This window comes from Achroia grisella, unplaced genomic scaffold (genome assembly GCF_030625045.1).
Source record: "Achroia grisella isolate CSIRO2021 unplaced genomic scaffold, CSIRO_AGI_Agris_v1 utg170, whole genome shotgun sequence".
Taxonomy (NCBI): domain Eukaryota; kingdom Metazoa; phylum Arthropoda; class Insecta; order Lepidoptera; family Pyralidae; genus Achroia; species Achroia grisella.
The window spans coordinates 152819-176170 of record NW_026712672.1 but is presented as its reverse complement, the minus strand read 5'-3'; the positions used below and the strand labels follow the sequence as shown (position 1 = coordinate 176170).

The window sequence follows — 23352 nt, the reverse complement described above, 5'->3', positions numbered from 1 at the left end:
TGTTCCCGCTCATAGTAAGTTAGTATAAGACCATTAGAATTGTATAGAATCACGACAGATTTTTATTATTGTATCTAGTTGTATGTTGGTAATCCTTAACAATAAATAAATATTATTTATCTGATCGTTGAAAGTATGTCATACCAAAAAAAATATTTCTATCGCATTGTTACGGATAACACAAAACCTACATGTCAGATTTTGAATAAACTTATATGTAGGTATAGACTGGTTCCGTATAAGTGACAAAATGAAACAACTTAAAAAAAATTCACATTAGAACTTGTAAGGAATGTATATAATATACAAATGCTATATGTAAACTGTATTAAAATATACAGTTATAATGAGAACCTTCGCTTTTTTTTAAGACAAATAAACTAGACTTGATTTTTTTTTAATAATTATATATTGACGAATATAGACAATTGCATGTTAAAACTATTCTAAGTTTTAGATGCAAATGTGTGCGTGAATCTGTGTATTTATTTGTAACATAGCTACGTGTCTTCATATAAATATAGTGTTCCCTCTTAACTGCGTTGTTGATCTGAGCTTAGTAACTTCAATCATGGTTTTAATACCGTACATAGATTAGATTACAGTATTGATTTTCCATGATATTTCAGCGACAGGGATGCACGCCGCTCGGTAATGTATTCGAACACGCTAACCTTCCGCTCCCGGCACAGGCTTACACCACGAAGGCATCGGGTGATATGTTCAGGTGTATTTAGCGTTATATATCTGAACTGTAGTGACCTGTTTTTATTGATTGCAACAAATTTTATGAGACTGTTTTAAATGGGACACTGCAGGTTCTGTTTCTGCAATTATATTCCTATATATAACGACAATCTCTAAGGTTTAGTGATTTAGCATACCGCCTTCCTTCCGACATACGCGGGTTCGAATCCTTGCACGATGCAAAATTTTGTATTTAAGATTTTGATTGTTTGTATCACTCTGGGTGTTTTCTATGTCTCTTTACAAAAAAATATCAAAATATTTATATCGGTCGTCTAGTAGGTACCCATAACACAAGCTCTGCGTACTAGATGGCGTTGTATGATTAGTCCAGGGTTATTTATATATTTTATTTGAGATTGACATATTATCATCAGCTAATATTGTAAATAATTGAGATATAAAAAAAAAATTCGCAAATTCTACCATGATAGTCAACAATAAACTCAGTACATGTACATAGATTAAATGAAGGCTTCACCCATCGAGTTATGCAAACGAGCAGGCATCGTATGATTTGTGGTGTCATAGCGTGATCGCAGACGGATTTTCCCTCCAAAAAGTTATCGTAGTACATATGACACGCAAGACACTGCCTGTCGCGTAGTCGCGGAGACAAAAACTCATGTGGAAGACAAAATTCGTTCAGAAATCTAGACGAGTGGAAAAGAAAGTATTATTAAATTCAATAGATAATAGAACATTTTTTTTCTTTGAGGAATAGATTGCAAGAGATAGTTCTAGCGTCTCGTATTTTTTTCATAAGTGCTGTAGCAATAGGTTTCTCATTCATAATATGATTTCAAAATTATGTATTTAATTCTAAATATTTATGAAATATATAGTCCCGGTGCGTGATAAAATCTCTTCTACTATGTATAGGTCTATCTATACATCTCTCTATTTATAAACTAGAGGAGTTTCTAAATATGATTGATTAATGGTTTAATAGAGATACATACAATATCAGAGTCGATTTGAATATAAATATTTCGGGCTGATTTAAATCGGTGCGGTATATACTTAGGGAAGGTCATTGAGATTAACAAAACACATGACCCTGTCTCTTGGTCTAAACTCATCCCGAGGAAAACTTTTATGTTAGAATGAAAGCGGCGATCTATTTTCCATTTACGAGCGACAGGAACGGAAAACAGGAAATTCGAAAATGGTTAAAAAAGTTCATTCCATTTCTGACGTCGCGCCTTCCTTGACGCAATGGATTCTAAATTTGAAATTTTCCGTCTATAGATTAATCAAATTCAAATTGCATAACGTTACGTGGCACTGTATACGATTTTTGATTACATAATTTTGCCAATAGATAATATTCGTATTTTTTTCGAAAGTTGGTAATTGGTAGTTGGTAGTTTTGAACTATGGGCTCTACTAATTACTTGGGAAAGTCAAAATCCGCGGGTTATAAAGGGAAGAGTGGCTCTAGTATCTGTTCAGATAAGGATATGAACGGGAAATTACGAAGGACTAAGATAAGGTATTTTTATATATTTTATGGAAAAAAGTTGATTTAAATTATGATCTATTCATGAAAACAAATTTAATCATTCAAAAATTTGGTTTATTTTGAATAATGAGGTCTGTGTTCTTTTACTGATTTTTTAATGTAATAAATTTCTTAAAATAATAATTATTAATTTATAAAGTGTATTTCTTGGTAAAGATAGAAATAAACTAATAACGGTTCTTTATAGACCCCTTACAGAATTTTTATTCCAAGGCTATCTCAAGGCTCTCGGTTTGTATTCTAAAGGTTTTAGTTTGAAATTTATGTACCGAGTTATTTATGTTTACGGGATTAACAATATAAAAGAACAAGAAACGGTCGACAAATTCTTGACAGTTCTTGTGAGATAATAATTCTATAAGGGGCCATTCATAAAATACGCCATACGGGAGAGGTCGACAAAGTTTAACCAATGGCTCTAAATTACGTGACATCTATTATTTTATATCTAAATAAACAAATTTGTTCAGAATTGTAACAAAATCGTGACATGAGTGTTACGTAACTTATGGATTAACTAAGGCAATTTTTTTTATAAAGGTTTTGTTATTTTTTAGTTTAAGATTTTTTTTATTCCAAGAACGCGTATAACAATAACAACGTAAATAAAGCAGTATATATTGTAACTTCTGTCAGTGACGTTTTTGCAATTTGAACCAAATTGCAAAAATTTCTAAAACTTCCCTAAATAAATTGCAAAAATATTAAGAATAAACATTTTAACACACAACGTTACATTATGTCTCTTCTTTAGATGCACAAATTTTATTGGTATAAATAAAGATTTTCGTTTTATAGAAAGTTCTAGCTGTTGCCGCGACTTCGTGCGCGAGTAAATTAACTTTATTATTCTAAAATAAAATATTTTTTGCAAATAAAAATGCCTAAGTTACTCCTTATTACATCAGCTACCTGCTAAAAAAAGTCCCGTCAAAATAGGTCCAACTTTTTCAGAGATTACCCGGAACAAACAGACAGACAGACAAAAATTGTAAAAAAATGTTATTTTGGTATATGTACCACCGTATTTATATTCATACGCATGTAGTAAAAAACGGTTATTTCAATATTACAAACAGATATTCCAATTTTATTTATATGTATAGATGGAACTTAAACAAAACTCCACCGGCGCCGTTATGGTACAGAATAACACAATAAAAAACAACGTTAATAATATACTAAATAAATATTTTTATAGTACTTAGTAGTAATTTCAATTTTTTAAACAAACAAACTTTATCACGGCTTTCATCCCAGAAGGGGTAGTCAAAGGTATTGTGAACTGTCAATGTTGTGGTAAACGCAACACTTGAAAGGCTCGTTCAGACAACATAGCATAGGAATGATTGAATAGAATAGAATAGAATAGAATAGAATAATCACTAATATCTATTCAGTTGACTATGGATATTGTAATTGTGCAACCACGACGTCGGTAACGGACGCCTCTGACTACCCTATCTGGAATAAGAGTCGTGAATATATGTTTATTTATATGTTATTTTAATAATTTCGAGTCAAAATGTAAATTGTGTTTATTCGCGTATATACGTTGCGTGTACGCGATGCCTAACATTTTCAAGCTATTACATTACGAGTGGCCTACATTCTGAAATTCATTTCTGAAACCAATTACTAATCCCCCAAATGGTGAATCATAAATATATTATGTCCCGCTTGCACTTACCTGCTCTACGGTTGATGTGCATTTGTTATCGTCAACAACCGTCGTCATGGCAACTTTGTTTAACGTAATCAATACTCCATCTACGGATACCGTCATTAAAACAAAACCCTCACAACGCAAACAAACTCTTGGCGCAATGCGCAAGCTAACTTCCAATTTCGAAATTTGATATTTTATTTTTTATTGAAACTTTTTCTTTGTTCCAAATTCAAAATGTGATTTAATTTAAAAAAGTTTATATAATGCTATGTGATCTTGTACCTTTCCCTTTCCATTTATTGGATAAAATATTAAAATAGTTTTTTATTGAAAAAAAAAATGTATTCTTACTTTTCGTATAGGCGGCCGATGAAATTGAACGAGTATGGGCTAAAAAGGATCCCTGATTATACAGAATTGGCATACAAAGAAGCTGTTTCTAAATTGAGATATTTCTTATCTGGAAACTATGCGCCTAGTGTAAGTATAGTGCATTTCTAATTTATTTGTTTTTAGTCTATTTTAAAAAGTAAAAACAATATGTAAGTTTAATCCTTTAATTTATATAAGATTAATCCTTTGTGTAATCTTCATATATTACATAATATTTTTTTAATTTTAACTCTAGAAACCCAATTTTATTTCTTGGTCGAGTATACAGTCATAAAAAGATTAAATTAGGAAATGGATTGAATAAAAAATCACCACCGTTATCTTAAATATAACGTACATTGGGTTTCTAGGGTTTGTTTAAGCTTATAAGGCCGCCGGAGTTTTTGTAAAATGCTTAAAAATACCCTGACTCTGGCGAGGCTAAGAAGCAAGAAACACTGTGTTTGATTTAGTAAATAAGAATTCTGTAGTAGTCCGCCATCGAGAAGGTTTTTTTCTTAATGGATGATAAAGGAATGGAGCACCCGCCTACACTAATGGTTTACGCTAGCGGGGAAACAATTGAGGATGATATAATAAGCCTGTGGTCAGGTCAGTTAGCACATCTTGGTCAATTCAACAGGAACTACATTGATGGTTTCCATAGGGAACCGCGTGGAGGAGGTCAATCTGACATGATATATTGTTAGGAATGGGGCCATTAGTCCTCATTTATAATAATCCCCTTCCTCCAGCCATCTTGAAGGTTTTTTTTTATGTATGATAATGCAATGGTGCTACCGCCTGCGTTAATGGTTTACGCTGGCGGGACACCAGTGGAGGATGATAAAATGAGCATGAGGTCAGGTCTGTCAGCCTATCGTGACAAATTTATCAAGAATTTATCACGATAGTTTCCAGGGGGTACCGCGTGGAGGTCAATCTGACATGGTACATTGCTAGTTATGGGGTCATGAATCCACATAACTAACAATCACTTTTCCCCCTCCATCTTGAAGGTTGATAGCATATTAGTGAACTCCGAAGCCAACCGCACTGTAATTTCCAAATTTTCTGATCGTACAGTTACGCAGCTATGGTGGTTCAGCTTCCATAAAGAATTTAGACGAGTCGGACGGGGACCTCGACAAGAAGTATATGTACCTATCAGAATATAAGCCCAGGCCGAAGTTGACGGCTAAATACGCGACGCTATACGCTGACAGTCTTAACAATTATACGCCTCAACATGTCCCCACAGGTAATCTGCACAAATTTAAATGTCAGTTTGTAATTTCAAACTATAAGCTTTTTACTTAATACATATGAAAGTACATGCGATTCTTACATCAATAAATTAATTAAAAAAAAACAGTTTGTCTGGTTTTGTCTGTTTGGTTTTGCTAATCTCTGAGACGGCTTGACCGATTTTGATGACACTTTCACTCTTAGATAGTTAATGTTATAAGGAGTAACTTATGCTACTTTTGTTAAAGATATTTAAATTATTGTAATAAAAAAAGCCGTTGCTAGTCTTTATAGACTATATTATAAAAATGGAACTGATCGCGTGTACAGATATGAAATATATATTCGAAAAAACTGTTATTGCGGGAATTCATCACTATAATAGAACACAGAACTGTTTGTCTGTGCGTTTATTAGCGCAAATTAAGAAAAACCGTCTAAATCTGGTCCGTACGGGTACGAAATTGTGGGGTCAACTAGTTCAACACTAAACTTTAGGAGGATATAAAGGGATTATTAGCTGTTGTACAAATCTTTCGATTTTAAACTGTTAGGTACAATCGAGAATTGTAAGCAACTACTTTATTATGTAGTTAATCGGAATAGAGTTGATTTTATGATAAAGAGCTGTTTCGATCTTTATCTATCGTCTTTTTCCCATTTTTATAATAGTTTTAATTGCAGCTCCATTTCTATTGGTCTTAGCGTGTATGCTAATAGGCTATACCTATGTATATAGGATTCCTCAATAATAAATATCACTATTAAAAAATAGGGGTTGGTGATAGAAGAGTGAAAGTTTAGGGTTGTAATTTAAATTTAAAAAAATGTTAGGGTTGGATAACCCAATTAAAAATAGTATTCTCAGACCTATTGAATATTCACATAAGATTTCATAAAAATCGGTCAAGCCGTTTCGGAAGAGTATGCTAACTAACATTGTGACACGAGAATTTTATATATAAGATGATATTTGAAAATATAGCCACAGCAGCGGCGCCGGCGGCCTCTGCAGGCGAGTTATCTGGCGGTACCAACCCTGATGTCATCAACTTCATACAGAAGCAGGAAGAGTACATCGAGCAATTAGAGAGAGAAAGTCAATACTGTAGAGTAAGTGTATTATTTTTACTTAACTGGAATGGCAAATAAACGATACACGACTGTAAGTTGGTATCCATCGTCCGGCAGGAGTTGATCTAACATCTTAACACGCTGATTTTCTTCCAATGGTCGCGAGATCGATTTCTCACATGATGCATACTTTGTATTCATGAGTATAAGTGTTTTCTATGTATATTGTGTATGTATTTATACCAAAACAAATGTATTTTAGTATTTCTATTAGATATCTAGTACCCATACATAACTTAAGCTCTGCTTAACTTGGTATTAGGTAACGCTGAATTGTTAGAGAAATCTTTTGACCAGAAACGATCATGAAGCGAGATCATGGCCTCTATCCACAGTGCGCTGGCCTAGTCATTTTATAAAATTTACCTTTTAATTAATTTGTCTTTGACCCATTTTAAACAGATATTCGTAAAAAACAGTTTTTAACGTTGATTTATTTTTGATATCAAGGATGAATTGAACAATCTGCTCGGTAAAGTAAAGGAGGTGATATCAGAGAACGAGCACCTGCACGAGGCTCAGAAGAACAAGCTGATCACCCGCATGTTCCACTCGTACAACGCCGGCTCCGAGACTGATGAACTGGACGAACTGGCTGATAGCACCGGATTGGACAGTGATAACAATAAGGTGAACATATTCAACCATCTTTTACTCAGCCAACCAACAAGCACGATTTCACCCGCGTGAAATTTATAGCTTATGTATTATGGTGTATAAGCTATATTATTGTAAAATTTAAAGAGTAACAAACATCCATCCATCCGTATTCATCCGTCCATAGTTTTACACAAACTTTTGCGTTTATAACTTTAGTATAAAATACACCACCAACGATGAGAAATGCATACTTTTCATTAATTATCCATTCTAATATTATAAATTAAAAAGTTTGACTGACTGTAAGACACAAAAACACGGACACAAAATAATATTAGTAATGATAATCGCATTCCTTGGTTAATTTCAAGTTAATTAATAACATTTGTTTATTGTCCTAGACGTCTCCTAAAGCCAGGAAACCGTCGAAATATCGATCAACCAGACTCGAAGGACCGAATATTGTTTTCGAGTCTCGTATAGCCGAATTAGAGGCCCAGTTAACTCAATCGAAGATCGATTTGAAGAAATTACAAGTACGTATCTAATATAAGTATATTAACTCAAAGGATTAATTAAAGTAATCCTAAATATAAAAAACACAATGTCTTTTTAGATATTATAAAATTAGTATGTTTTTTATGTAATTGGAATGGTAAACAGGCTGTTGGCCAATCGGATGGTAAGTGGTAACCTTCGCCTATATACAAGGAACTTTTTGATCATATGTTTCTAAAAGTGCATTAAGATAGCTCGAGCTGCAGATGGATTCTGAGGTAGTACCTGAGATTGCTCTCCTAAAATTTTGCAAATACATTTGGTAACAAAGATCGTGAATTCTAGACGACACTAAAAACTGTTGTATGTCAATTGTTTTTCTGACTAACTCTTCGGTGATGGAAACGCTTGTAATAAATCAAATAAATCTGATTTACTCGTACATGGTAGATTTTCATCCTGTCGTGTTGATTTCAAATGCATATTTCCAGCGCGATATGGCATGTCAGTTTTGCGTTCACCACGACGTCGAAAATAAACAATGTCTCTGCCTACCTCATTTATAATATAGCTGTCGTGAACATATATTATTGTTGATATAATTTATATTTGTGTGTCTGGTTTTAAGGATGAAAATAATGAGAACAAACGCAAACTAGCCTCTGGGCTGGTTGATACAACCTGCTTAGATGGCTTCAAAAGGCAAATCGATAATTTGCAAAGGTTAGTAGTTTACAATATTGTACCTGTACATATTTAATTATACATTCTACAGTTACAGTAACCCAGATCAAACATGTTCAGTTTATATTGTTAACCGGGTATTTTACGAATAAATTTATGGTAAATAGAGGTATTTACCTCTCACGACGTTTCGACTAGGTTGCACTAGCCGTGTTCACTAGTGCTAGGCTAGGGCAACCTAGTCGAAACATCGTGAGAGGTAATTATCTTTATTTACCATAAATTTATATCTATATACATGATCACTACCAACATCACGTTATAACATGACACCCGTGATACTCAAGCGTTACCATTCCATTGGATTAAGATGTCATGCCTTTTATCCTGAAATTAATAGACTTTTCGTATTCTACAACCAAAATACAGCTTAAAAAGCAACCTGCTTGGCAGCTGAAATAGGTAAGACTGAGGTATGGGTACATCAGTCTTACCTGACGACTTTTTGAAGTCTAGTTCTAGTATATGGTGTTTAAAATGAGACACAATTTTTCTAGAGACAAGTCATCCTTGGAAAACCAAATATCCAAGTTGAAGCTGAACTTAGAAGAGAAGGATGGTGACTCGGATGGCAGATACAAGCGTGGCTCCGATGTGGTGGAACAGCAGCTCAGGGAAGAGAGGAACAATTTGGAAATTGAAATACGTAGACTCAAGGTATTACAATATATTAATTATTAACATAGGACCTTTCGGCCTCTTGTGCACTTCATATTTTTAAGAGTATCCCTACCGTCAGAGTCAGGTACTTTATTTATTTTTAATAATGATAATGACCCTGGACAATTCACACAGCTCTATCGAGTTTCAAGGTAAGCAGGGCTCATGTATGAATTTTTATATTTATGTCAGTTGGGTCACAATGGGTACTAACAACTGATATAAACATTTATTTTTTTTTGTAAATACATACACACCTAGATCGATAGAAACAAGTGAATGAGTATGAACTCATGAAAACAAATGTTTGTATCGTACGATACAAACATTGGAATCGAACCCTTGACCATCAGAAGTAAAGCGGTGTGTTAAACTGAGATCTCCGAGTCAATAAGCAGTTTTAAACAATATTATCAGGATGAACTTGCAAAAGAGCGGTCCAAGATACGAGAGCTAGCGGGCGAAGGCGCGCGCAGAGCTATACAGGAGAGAAGTGCAGCGGAACAACGCTATAACGCACACTTCGATGAGTTACAACACGATCTTGCAGCTCAATATGACAATGTCTCCAAGTTGCAGGTATTTGTTTATCAATAGTTAATTTTAAACTTTCGTGTTTAATATACATTATTTAAATTATTAACCGGGTCTTAACACGAATAATTTTATGGCAAATAAAGGTATTTACCTCTCTCGACGTTTCGACTAGGTTGCACTAGCCGTGGTCACGAGCTGACTGACAGTAAATACCTTTATTTGCCATAAAATTATTCGTGTTAAGACCCGGTTAATAAATTAAATAAATTTGTTTATCAATTTATGTAGATCTATCACAGACTCTTATACTCTTACCCCGTCCAATTCTAACGGGGATAGAAACTCGTTTGGAATTTCTGAGCCGAAGTACGAACCCGTATCGATGGCCGTATTAAGTCGTATCTGTCAGGCAGGAGTTGGCATTCAGTCGGTCTATAAGTCCTTCCACGTGTTTGGAGTGCCATCTGCACTCGCCCATATAGCTGCGGTTAAGCTGCGGCCAACAACATTAGTAGTCCGAAAAAAAGTGCAATGATATTTAAGATTTTGTTATTAAAAAAAATAGCCAATCTAGTCTCTGTCAGATAGTTAATTAAGATTTTATTTCAATTGTATATGTAATATATATATACATACATGTATTATATTCAGCTTGATCTTGAACGTCAACGTCGAGAAGAAAATGAGCTTAAACGAGAGCTGTCCATGAAGAACGCAGCAGTGGAAGAACTTAAAATGGAGTTAAAGAATAAAACAGGTTGGTTAATAATAATAATAATCCTGGACAATTCACATAACGCCATCTAGCCCCAGCCTAAGCAGAGCATACATAAGCAATATTTACGAAACAGCATATAATCGTAGAATCGTGGCGAAATCACCAGGAAATAACCGCGTTAGTTTCCACGCGTGGGAGTATATATTGGTAGCAGTTAGAGAGATAATGGAGGTTCTATTACTAACAATCCCACCACTCCTATGCACTAATATTATAAAAGACTGAGCAGACGAACGTCGGCTTCTTATATTTTGACATCGATCGAATCTTAATGCAATTTGGATTTAAGATAGGTTTTTTGTCGATGACGTAAATAGACTATCGTTCTCCAAAAATCGGAAAAGGTCGCGGGTGAAAGCTAGTTTTCTATAAAATTATAATGAATGTAATGTTACAGCTTCACTGCAAGCGGATCTGGCCCAAGCTCATGCTGAGAAGGCTTCTCTTGACGAGGAACTGGCCAGCGCCAGACTAGCTATGGAACGTCAGCAGCGACAGGCCAAACATGAAACCAATCGCCTTAATTCTGAGGTTTGGAAACTTAAAACCAATAAGAAATACAAATCATTCATCTATCTATAGATTAAAGCACTTAAGTACTTTCTAAATAATAATTTAAATTTTAGATGATCATCAGAAATACTAAGTACTTAAATGTAAAAACTCTATGTCCTTTATTATATACATGACAACTAGCAAGATTTTGTACGAAATCGTTGCATACTTTAAAATCAATAATCAATTTAAAATATTCATCTTGGACATTTTAGTCGCTTCTTAAGGTATTTTTTTTATTAATATCGTCCAGTTCTGTCTATAAATTTAATTGAGAAGAACTCAAAAAACTATTCGATCTCTCCTCCGATCGATACCGTGTCCAATTCAAACGGGGATCGAAATGACGACTGAGCTAAGGTTGGAACGCCTACTGGTGCTCTCAATCTAAAGTCGTATTTGTCATGCAAGAATTGGCCTTCCGTGGATTTGGCACTCGCCCCCTATTGTTCGGTGAAGCTGTAAAGGCCAGTTACGGCATTAGAATAATTGAAAAAATCTTACATAGACATAAATGATAAAATTACATCATTCTACAACGTAAGATAATATAATACGAAATTTCCTTCATGTTCCATAGATACAATCTCTCCGTCAGCGTTTGGATCGCGCGGATGCTGACTTGGTTCATTCCCGCAGAGAGAATCTACGTCTCACGGAGCAAATTGCTACACTTGAGAAGGAAGTAAGTCAATAGCAATAAAAACGTTTAAGAACATTTCACGAATTGTATAAAAGAAAATTTATATAACGAGCCATCCGTATTTTTTTATAAAGGGTTTTGAGCTCTACTCGATCCTAAAGAGATCTGTAGCACGATCTGCATAGATCTATTGTGTTCACTCTTTTGCAAAGTTCGCTACTTAGACACGGACAGGGACAAGAAATTAAGGATATTTTTAGAAACGCTCTTATAATCACATATGATGTCTCATAATGTAAGATACGCCCTAGGAGAGAAGTGTGGGTCCTAAATGTCATGATTTTGGCACTTACTTTGTGATCCTGCTAAAGTCGCCCGTCTTAATATGTGACATAATTTATGGGTGGCCTATAAATGATGACTTTTAAACAAAGCAAATTTGGCCTTTAAAACTTGAACAACTTTATTTCACAGTTAAATATGAAAAACTTGACACCGATATCTCCACAGAAGATTAAGAAGGAGAAAGAATTGTCAACAATGCTGGAATCTATGGAAAATAAGCATGGTACGTAGTTTAATCATAATAAGGTGTCGGGCACATTAGGATAAAGTAACTTAGATACCTATTTGAGAAGATGGGAACAGCATAGTGGTCATGGGTAAACTATTGATGTTTTGAAATTACCAATGAAAACTGTATTTAATCTTAAATTAGAAGAGTTGAGTTAAAATTCAAAACATTCATAATTTACCCTTTCATTTATTGTGCTTGCATGTACATCAAATAGTGAAAGGGCTTTCTACTGGTTTTTTTATCAATAGTTTATTCATCAGATTGTTTATTTTATTAAATACAACATCATTTATAAAGAATTACAACGTGACAAAGAATATACTTGTCTTCCAGTTTAGTTTTCATAATTATGTCTTTGGGGTTTTGAGTAGAAGAAAATATATCATCTTTAAAGCAAGAACATTGTGGTTCCGCAGCTAAAACTGTCGCTGGGTTGGAGTCCATGATACAATCCCAAAACAGTCTGATGGAGAAACTCACCGGCGAATGTCGTTTGCTAACAGACAAGCTCGACGACGCAAATCGTAGGCACAAGTACGCAACGTTTTCAACTTATTAAGCATGTTGAGTTTACAGTTTCTGTAGTATTCCATTCGAAGCACTTAAATTCAATTAAAATGAAGTAATCATTACCCATTTAAAATTAAGATGACTGAAGAATTTTCTTAACGTCGTGCTGTGTTTTTATTGGTGGCAGGCAATGCGCAGAGTCGCGGCTCTGCAGAGCAACCAATCAGAACACAGCGCGACCTTACAAGATGCAGAGAACCAGCAGTAGGGACGCGCCGTTCCAAGCGCCGCTCCGGAAAAGAGTCCGATTCGTCGAATAATTATCCGCCAATTATTGTCGGGCCCTTAACGACAAATCAGGATCTCGCCAACATCCAAGGAGAGAAGATATACAATCTACCACTAATGATTCAACAGCCCTTTTTACGGGAGAAAAAGGAGCCAATCAAAGTTGACATTAGTGTAAAATTGATACCTAAATCTAGGAAGAAAGAAAAGAAGAGAAGAGAATCGCGAGTAAAAGACATTGTAATAGAAACAGAAAATAATGGAGCTGTTAGTAATACAATAAGCATGGAAGTGATTGATGGTGATGTTAATGTTTTAAGTGAAACAGTAGAATTAGTTAATGTAGAGAGTCATTCTCAAAATCTCCATTCAGAACTAAATGATGCACAGTCAGAAATAAAAGAAACTGAAACTGAAACGAACATTGATTCAGTTGTTGCAAGTAATACAGATCCTGAAATAGAAGTGGCTGTAGATGAGAATAATGCGTCTAAAATGGAAGCAATAAATACGACTGAAATAGAACAAACAGAAAACGAAGTTAAAACAGTAGATGATAATAAAGTAAACGAAGTGGATCTAGATAAAGAATTATCTGAAAGTGAAAATCAAAATACTGGAGAAGAGATCGTAGATGCTGGAGAAGCATAGGTCTCCCAATCCTAGTTTTTCATATAACGTTACCAGATTGTGAAGTAAAATTAATTAACTATGATACTTAAATTGCTGCTATTTTAAATTATAATTATACGACTTCATGTGTACTTATATGATAATGGTAGTTGTATTTATATGTTAAAAGTTGCGTTGTTAGACAATTTTGTATTGTTTTTATTAAATGTGCATTACGTATAAATTATGGATGTTATAGCTTTTGATGTTTTTTGTAGTTTTAAAATAATATTTAAAGATGAAGTTTGTTTTAATTTTTGAAATATTGTTATCAAAATTTTTTAGTACTCTATTCTATATTTGACAGTATTGTATGTTTTTGCTATAGTTATTTACATTGTTAACAACTACAAAATCTAAATGGGTAATGATTACAAATTAATTAGGTAGTAAATATATTTCATATATTGATTGTGCAATAAATGTCGCTTTTAAATTAATGTATTTTATCATTTGAATAAAACTACTATATAATTCATAACTGAATGAACGAGATTTTTTTTATAAAGCATAAAATTCAAAATTTAAAACAGAGTAAAACCAAACTACCAATTTATTTATCATTCGAATTTTATAGTTCGAATAATATTATTTATTTAATGGCATTTATATGCATATTTCAAAAATAGTGAATCAATCCTTTCATTTGTATTAACAGTATTAACTACAAAATATACCTTATTTGGATGTTTACTAATATAGTATCAGATCGTCATTGTCTTGCCATAGTCACCTACGGTCAACGATTGTATTTGCAACCTATATACTTACGTAACTACTTAGAGCGGCTTAATTTTTACCATGCACAGATTTGTACCCGGTACTTATAGCACGAACAGTATTTAAGTAGTCTATTACATTTATTGTATTTGCAGATTGGTCTAACAAATTAGCACATTCACTGATATAACAACCAATTTCCCTTTCAGAACAGAAAGAACCCAATTGCTTTGCAGGAATGTTGAACTTATGAGAAAACTGAGGAACCTATGGTCTTCTCATAAGAAATATTGCACCACCACCATCACGCCATACCGAAGCTACACCCCATTAAGTGGATATCCAAATAGTCGATCATCTTACGATTTAGACCGCACTTATTATACTTCATCCCCTTACACAAATAGAAATAGATATAAGAAAACCGATGATTTGAGTTCTAAAGACACGCCCAGAGATGATGTTGGTGTTTTGTCAAGGAATCTGAGCGATTTGTCAATTGATAGAATTGGAGATTCTGACGATGATCCAGTTAAGGTAAGGGGTAATTTGAAGCGTAAAATTCCATTAAAAGTCTTTGGTGTGCATGGTAATGTAATATATGCATGGTAGTTAGAATATATATCGGATCAGTGTATAATAGCAATGATAGTAAAATTTGAAATATTTTTGACTTAATTTGAAAACATATTTATTAAAAGATTAGTGCTTGTGTTGTAATACTTGATATTTATATGACATGAGATGCTTTAATTAATATTGTGTTGTTAAAATAAATAAGTCATACAATTAGGTAACTGAATAATCTGCCTGTATTAATCTCAACAACTTTATGAGAGAAATGGGAGATTTTCCTTTGAAATTAGACTTTGAAATAATTGGTTTACTATTTTATGGTATCGCAGCCGTTTGGATGACGGCACCTGGATTAAGACATTGCCAGATTGTAGAATGTTGAATAACTAAAGAATTGAGCATGTATTTGAATTTATTAATGCACGTGTGCGTGTGTTATCACTGTGTGTGTGCTTCAGGGAAGAACTGGCCGCTCTGCACCGTCAAGTAGAGAGCCTGGGAAAGTCGCTGCAACCGGCTACTACACCCTCACCTAGCGCTTATCAAGGTATGATTCTATGAAGTAGACCTTGTACAAGGTCGTCTATCTAGATAATTGTGTTAGCTGTTTTTCGGTTTGATAGGTGAGAAAGTGAGGTTACAGGATGCTAGGGCATGATACAGTAATCCTTATGAGTAACAACATAAGAACAGTATCACGAGTGTCACGTGACGTCGCATTGTCTGTGGTGTTAATCACAAAAATGGTTGCTTTCAATCAGGTGGATCATTAACTATTTTAACATTCTAGTTACTTAAAATAATATACAATGAAACTTTTGTAGCTTGCAGTAGACCGATAAGAAAATATCTTTTTTTCTAAAGATACACAAAATCTGGTTCAATATTTGTATAAAAATAATAAAAGAAGAGCAGGAAAAACCACAATCAGTCATGAACGATGCACGGGTTGAAATGATGATGTATTTGTATATACACAGAAAAATAGTAATATATAATATCTATTGCAGCACCTTCCACGTACGGTTCCACAGCCAGCAGAGATGTACCACATACCACGCCCAATACCAGACCAGACAATACCAGAGCTGACGCCGCCAGATACACCGACTATGGAGACCCATCGCTCCCAAGCATCCAATCAAACGGAATTGACAGGAACAACGACCAAGCTGTTAGAACAGTAAGGCAAGACTCTAGAACTTCATTACATCAAGATACAGTAAACACTGAAGACATAACCGCTAATAATTATGCAGAATTGACACCAACCCAAGATGTTATTCAAGATCCAGAAACAATACACAAAGAAGAAGAAAAGCAAATGGAAGTTGAGCATAACCAAGAGTACGAAAAAGAACCACAATATGAAGAAGGTAATTTTAATTACGATCAGAGTTATGAACAAGCCCCTGTTACTGCTGATACTGAATATCAAAACCAACAATACCAAGAAAATTATGAGCAACCAGCTTACACTGAACAGTACGAGAATTATGAACAATATCCTCAACAATATGTCGATCCTAACGCACAGTATGAAGGACAATATGAGAACTACGGTACTGATGGAAACTACGCCAATCAGCAAAATTATGATAACACCGGGTACAATCAAGAATACGGTACAGAAAATCAAATAGCAAATGACCAAATAAGTCAAGAACAGAATGTTGTAAGTGAAAGCAAAAGAAGTAATTCGCCTAATGAAAAAGTATATAGTCAAAGTTAGCGACATTTATAAGAGTTGCGTTTATTTTTTGTGCAATATTTGTTATCGTTTTAATTTTTATTTTATAATGTATTGTGTTAGCATTATAGGGAGTAATTATGAATATTTTTAGGCTTTCAATGTTAGACAAGTTGTTAAAACAATTGTCGATTAGAATTGTCTGTAATGTGAGGGCATGATACGTGCATGGGAAAAAATCAGACTAGGGATTTAGAATGCCTATAATCACTACGTAAGCAATAACTTTTTGCGATTATGGTACTGAAATTCATAGAATGGACGAAATTAAAAAATAATTATAGCTTCATTCGTACAACGTGCCATAATTTTGCACATATGCAATTGTGCACATGATCTCAACTAATTCGATTATTACTATAGATAAAAATACCTAAATAGTACTTTTTTCTGTTAAATGCCGGATAGTTTCTGTCAAATAGTAAATAATTAAAATAATTTTCAATTTCATTAATAATATGATGAATTTCTTCAGTTTTTAAAATAAGTAATTACAGAATATCTTATTAATTTCGTAATAATCGCAATTATAGTATCTATAATAAAACTTGAAAATGTATTGACTCACAAAGTAATATTTTTGCTCAATAAAATAATGTTTATGATATAGATACTTGCTTTTTTTATTATTACCACTTTATCAGTTCCAGTAAAGCTTTATTATTAATAAATATCTGGTGAACATTATTTCGGCCTATTACCCGCTAGTGCATAGCTAGCAACCATTATCGAAGGTGGCTTCACCGTTCTATCATCCATAACGATTGACGTCCTCGGAGGTCTAGCGGTTAGGTAAACCGCTTTATTTTCGATTGTCGCGGGTTCAAGTCCTCGCATGGTATAGACATTTGTATTCATGAGGTCTGGGTGTAACTGGTGTTTTCTATGTAAATTGTATGTATTACTACTAGTGCCCATAATAAAAGCTCTGCAACAATTCACACAGTGCCACCTAGTCTCAAGGTAATTGAGACTAGGTGGCACTGTGTGAATTGTTCAGGGTTATTATATAACAAAAATGTATCTCACATTATATGTATTATCAGGATTGACCCAAATGACTCAACTACCTCACCTGGGATATCAAGCGTGAAGATATAGTAATATTATCTATTATTATTTGAAACATACCTAAACAGGAATATTAAATTTATTACTACTATGATTATTCCTATTAAATTTATGAGGCATAGCATCTTTATATAAGTAATGTGAATATATTGCATCAATTTTCGGAATAGAAGATATGCTTTAACTATGTAATATAATGTTATCTGTGTTTTAACTAAATACATTGAGGGGGACGAGATTGCTATGGATAGTAATGTACTATATTATGTCAATATCCACGCTGTCGGCCTGGAAATTATCGTGGTATTTCTGGCTAATTCACAACAAAGCACAAACTGATCTGATTTCGTCTTCATCCTATCCTATCATCCTCCAGTGGTGGCCCACTAGCGTATAACGTTGGCTTAGAAGGATGCACAATATTATTAATTTATTAAATTATATACAATATAAACTTATACCTACTTGAGTTTATCATTCATAAAAAACCTAATTACATTTTTATACCTTAATATTCTATAATTTTTTTAATATCCCACGTGATTGAATACTTTTTTCTTTCTTTATTTACCCTTCCTCACAGAGTAGGTTATAGTGTGACATCTGTGACATTTGACAAATGTCAACTTGACTTAAAAGATAGTAAATAAATTTGTTTTATTTTGGTGTTTTAGTGAAAGTTAAACTAAAATATTATTTTCAATTTGTATATAACAACTATTTAACAAATTAAAAACGGTATTTTAAGTAAATTACAGCTTACCATTCTTCTATTCTGCATAATTCAAATCAGCATCGGCGTCATCAACATAACATACAAGTCGCAGTTTGAGGTTATAGTTTGTTTTGTAAACTAAAATGGTATGCGAAAAGTGTGAAAAGAAACTCGGAAAAGTGATTACTCCAGATCCCTGGAAAGCCGGTGCTCGAAATACAGTCGAGTCTGGTGGTAGAAAAGTAGGAGAGAACAAAGCATTGACTGCTAAAAAGGGTCGTTTTAACCCTTACACCTCAAAGTTCCAAGAATGCAAGTAAGTAAAGAATAAAGTTATAATTGTATTTCTTTGTAAATACTGGCCTTTTTATATCAATCTTGTGAATATTATTAAGTAAAGAGAAAATGTTGAATTTAGAAATATTTTGTGACAAATATTTTTTTAGTATATTTTGTTATTTTTAATAGTTCTCAGAATTTATTCTCCCGTCGATGTTAGCCAACCATACTATTTGTCCATGTTCTGAATCACTTTACGTCAAATGTCGTCTATAAAGAAGCATTAGAAGGTATTGAGATCTGTGCTTGTATAATATAATATATTATAATATAAAACACGATCGGTCCTGCGCTGCTCGCATCCAATGCCTTCCAGCGATCTTGCTTTGTATAATGTAACCTCAACAAAATGAAATATTTCGTCAACCCCTCACTATTTATTCTTATTTATATATTTATTTCTATTGTAAGTTTTATATAATAAAATTGTTATATCAATAGAAGTCATAAGTTAGGTCCTTTTTCTCTTATTTAATGATTATGTCATTCGAATTCACTACAATATGGATTTAAAAATGTAAATTGAAAATGTTATGTACTGAAATGGGTACATTGTGAAAACTGAAGTCGAAATAATAATCACCATGCAGACAAAGTCGCAAGCATCAGTACATAACATGCAAGAAACATATGTAAAAGAGGTGTTGTGCTACACTGTGTGTACACTCTGTAAATTCCATGCCTATAATTGTTGTTATTACTTACCACCAGGCAGATTTCTATTAAATATGTTTTGATTAAAGGTTGAGAGATAAAAAAGTAAAATTACATGATATGGAAGCATGATTTTTTAGTCCTCTGGAATATCTAAGCTTAAAGGTGTTGCAGTGTCATATAATGATGAGATATCTAGGAAAATAATGTATGGTAAAAATATATATTACTTAATAGAGTTTATTTGAATAAAAATTATTTCTCTTTACTTATAATCGAGTGGGCTATCAGCTTGTTTATAATTCCAATAACATAAAAAAGCCTCAAGACATATTGTTCTTGAGAACCAATTTATTTGATAGTGTAACATAAAAAACACCATGCTCACACCATTGTTCTCAAGAATTTATCTATTTGGTAGTGTAATAGGGCTCTAACTACTATTTTATATTTTCAGAATATGCAGAACAAAAGTACACCAAGTCGGTTCACATTACTGCCAAGCATGTGCTTATAAGAAAGGCATCTGTGCAATGTGTGGCAAGAAAATATTGGACACGAAAAATTATCGACAGAGTTCTACATAGTTTTTTAAATTTTATTTGATATAATAGACTATTTTATTTTTTATTGAAATAACTTTACTGATCAAATGAAACAGTACAAAAGATGAACTTAACTAGATGAATTTTCTAAATACTTTTGGAATGAATAGTAAGTCATGAATGTGGTACTTAATATATGTAAAAATAATGAATTTATTATTATTGCAAAAAGGAATATAGCTTAGTAAGCCATAAGCCTAATATATTTAAGTGACAAAGTTGTTGAATTTTGTTGTGTGTAAATAAATGTCTATTTACTAAAAACTGTAAATAACTTTTGTCATAAATGTTTCTTTTATTTATCCAATAGCAAATGAGGAATTGGTAACTGATTGGTTGGTTTCATAATAATTAGGTATGTACTGAATAATGAAATTTTCCAGCCATCTGTGATAATGGTACGCTGGTGGGGCACCAGTGGAGGATGATATACTGAGCATGGAGTCAGGTCAGTTAGCCCTCTTGGTAAATAGCAATTTAGCATGATGGTTTCCAGGGAGAACCACATGGAGGTAAACCTAATGTGGTACATTGCTAGCAATAGGATTATTAGTCCACATACTAACAGTATCCTTCCCTCCAGATGAAATTTATTAAAATCATCACACTATGTATGAAATTTATTTGATGATATTAGGACTATGTATAGCCATCATCAGGGGCGGATTTACCTAAGGTCTTTTGGGCTCCCAGGGCAGCCCAGGGCCTCGAGGATACAAAGGGCCTCAGTCCCCAATGAAACGAACCTATTATAAGGTTGGCAACAGCGCGTCTACTGAAAGGAACAGGGAATTTCTGATCGCTTGTTTTTGGTCGGCGTAATTTTTTAATTGAGTAATATAATTAGGTACGGTAGGTAGGCCCCTAAGTAGATTTAGCCCAGGGCCCCACAAATTCACGATCCGCCCCTGGCCATCATTATGTATATGTATATAATAATATTTTTTCTTAATGATGTTAACTACTGACGGTGTTTGTCTACTTATTGTAATTCCGATCGATCCCTCGTTCATTTCAAACGGATATTAAAATTTGAGTCGATGTTCGAACCCCTAGCTCAATATAACAATACCTCCAAGTTGCAGGTATTTGTTTATTAGATCAAATCAAAATCTCTTTATTCTTGTAGATCTGTCACAGACTCTTACATCGATTTCCAACGGGGATAGAAATTACGACAGCCTGAGTCGAGGTTCGAACCCCTGGCGGTGACCTCTGACTAAAGTCGTATCCGTAAAGAGTTGACATTCAGCTTCTTCATAAGTCCTTGCGCGGGTTTGGAGTACCATATGCATTAGCCCCCTATCATTCCGTGAAGCTGTAAAGGCTAGCTGCCTCCAACAGTATTAGAATAATTGGAAAAAAGTTCCAGTGACTTTGAAACTATAAGTAAAATCATCGTTGTATATTATAATATAAAACGAAGATTTTACTTATAGTTTCAAATTGGAAATGATTGTAGGCTGGTACATGCTAAATTCTAATAATGTAAACCAGTCAAGCAGTTAGTAATATGAATAAGTAAAATAATTGAATTATGGTTACAATATTGATAGACTGCGTAGCGTAGTTATGGTAGACCTACAACCTACAATATTTCGTATTTACATATTGTGAAATGATATTTTTGAGTGGATTGCTATTTATTGCAGTTACAATGGTACATAAGGCAAGTATATTTCCCGGCCAAATTATTAGAGGTACAAACTTTTACTATTGTTATATTTTCATTTTTATTATAAAGTAAAATATTTTATAACAGGTACCTACCACGTTTTATTTGTGATATCACCTATATAGTGACGTTGTGAGAATAGACATATAATCAATTCATAATAATTAGGTATGTACTGAATAATCAAAATTTGGATAAAAATTGTAGTGCCACTAATAAATTGGCCAGGCTGTAGTAAAAGGATTATTTATCATCATTGATAAAATATTTCACACATTGAGTATGTGTTAAGGTGTATTTTTTGTTATACTAGCTCTGCATGCGGTTTCAGCAGTGTGGAATTTATAGTCAATGTGTTATTCTGATCTATAAGCTATATTATTGTAGTTTCATCCAAAATCCATTCAATAGTTTTTGCGTGAAAGACTAATAACATCGATCCATCCAAGCTAAGAAAATATCGCCCTTTAACCGAAATACAGCTTACAAAGTAAGGTGCTTGGTAATTGAATTTCTAATACCCCTGGACATTTCACACAACGCCTTCTAGTCCTAAGCTAAGCAGACCTTGTGTTATGGCTACTGATAGACCACTGATATAAATATTTAGATTTTGTAAATACATAATATACCTACATAGAAAACATCCAGACTGATCCAAACATTCACATGAAAATAAACGTTTGTATCGTGCGAGGAATCGAAATCACGACCATCGGAAGTATAGCTGTGTGTTAAATCGCTAAAGGATAAAGGTGACATAAGTAAAGAGGAATCCACGCAGACAACTTTTTACTTTAGTTTAATTTTTATTTAATTTATTAATTTAACATTTCTAGGCGTCGTCAGATATTCCCGAATTGCATATTCAGGCAAATTTAAATTCTGAAACAAAGGCAGCACGTAACTTATTCGCTAATCTACTGAAATCTATAGTCGATGTCAATGAGGAAAGAATTGACGTTTTGAATAAACTTTTCAAATTGCAAGATTTTATTACAATTAGGGGAAATTTGAGGAATGCATTTAGGAAATTAGAAAATACCCAAAAGGACCTTCAATTTGTAGCTATTGATCTGGATGTAAGTTGATCTGTACCTTCTAGTTGTCATCCGGTTACCCCGGTTTCACAGGTTTTGTACTAAAAACTGCATAAAAACCGTTGCGTAATTTATAAGATTTAAGCGAACAGACAGCGGAAAGGAATTTATTTTATACCTACGATGTAAAGAAAAATTATCCACGTCTGTAGTTGTGATATCTTCAGATCTTTCATGAAGATCTGTTCAATTAAATAGTGGAAATTTAACAAACAGAGAAACGGGCAATTATTTGCATTTATTATTAACTAATTGTTTCTTGCGCCTTCATTTACTCCCTTTCTTAAATAAAAGATAGCTTATTTCTCTACTCGTAATCCATCAATCTTCACGTAAAATTTAATTAAAATCCATTTCGTTGCTTAGTCGTGTGAAGGTACCAGGCAGACA

The 23352-nt window shown here is 33.6% G+C and overlaps 2 protein-coding genes across 2 annotated transcripts; both read left to right on the top strand.

The window, feature by feature from the left end:
- Nucleotides 1–2126: 2126 nt before the first annotated feature.
- LOC131841438 (serologically defined colon cancer antigen 8 homolog) lies at nt 2127–17213 on the top strand. Its single transcript, XM_059189757.1, has 16 exons — nt 2127–2242; nt 4304–4421; nt 5400–5574; nt 6547–6674; nt 7146–7325; nt 7697–7831; nt 8422–8516; nt 9035–9194; nt 9615–9776; nt 10386–10491; nt 10910–11043; nt 11648–11752; nt 12185–12278; nt 12704–12821; nt 15512–15600; nt 16064–17213. The coding sequence occupies exons 1-16, from the start codon at nt 2127–2129 to the stop codon at nt 16783–16785; spliced, it is 2637 nt and encodes an 878-aa protein (XP_059045740.1). The 3' UTR covers nt 16786–17213.
- A 1505-nt stretch (nt 17214–18718) lies between these two features.
- On the top strand, nt 18719–20318 carry LOC131841451 (cysteine-rich PDZ-binding protein). Its single transcript, XM_059189771.1, has 2 exons — nt 18719–18905; nt 20040–20318. Exons 1-2 carry the CDS (start codon nt 18733–18735, stop codon nt 20167–20169), a joined length of 303 nt encoding a protein of 100 aa, XP_059045754.1. The 5' UTR covers nt 18719–18732; the 3' UTR covers nt 20170–20318.
- Nucleotides 20319–23352: the final 3034 nt, after the last annotated feature.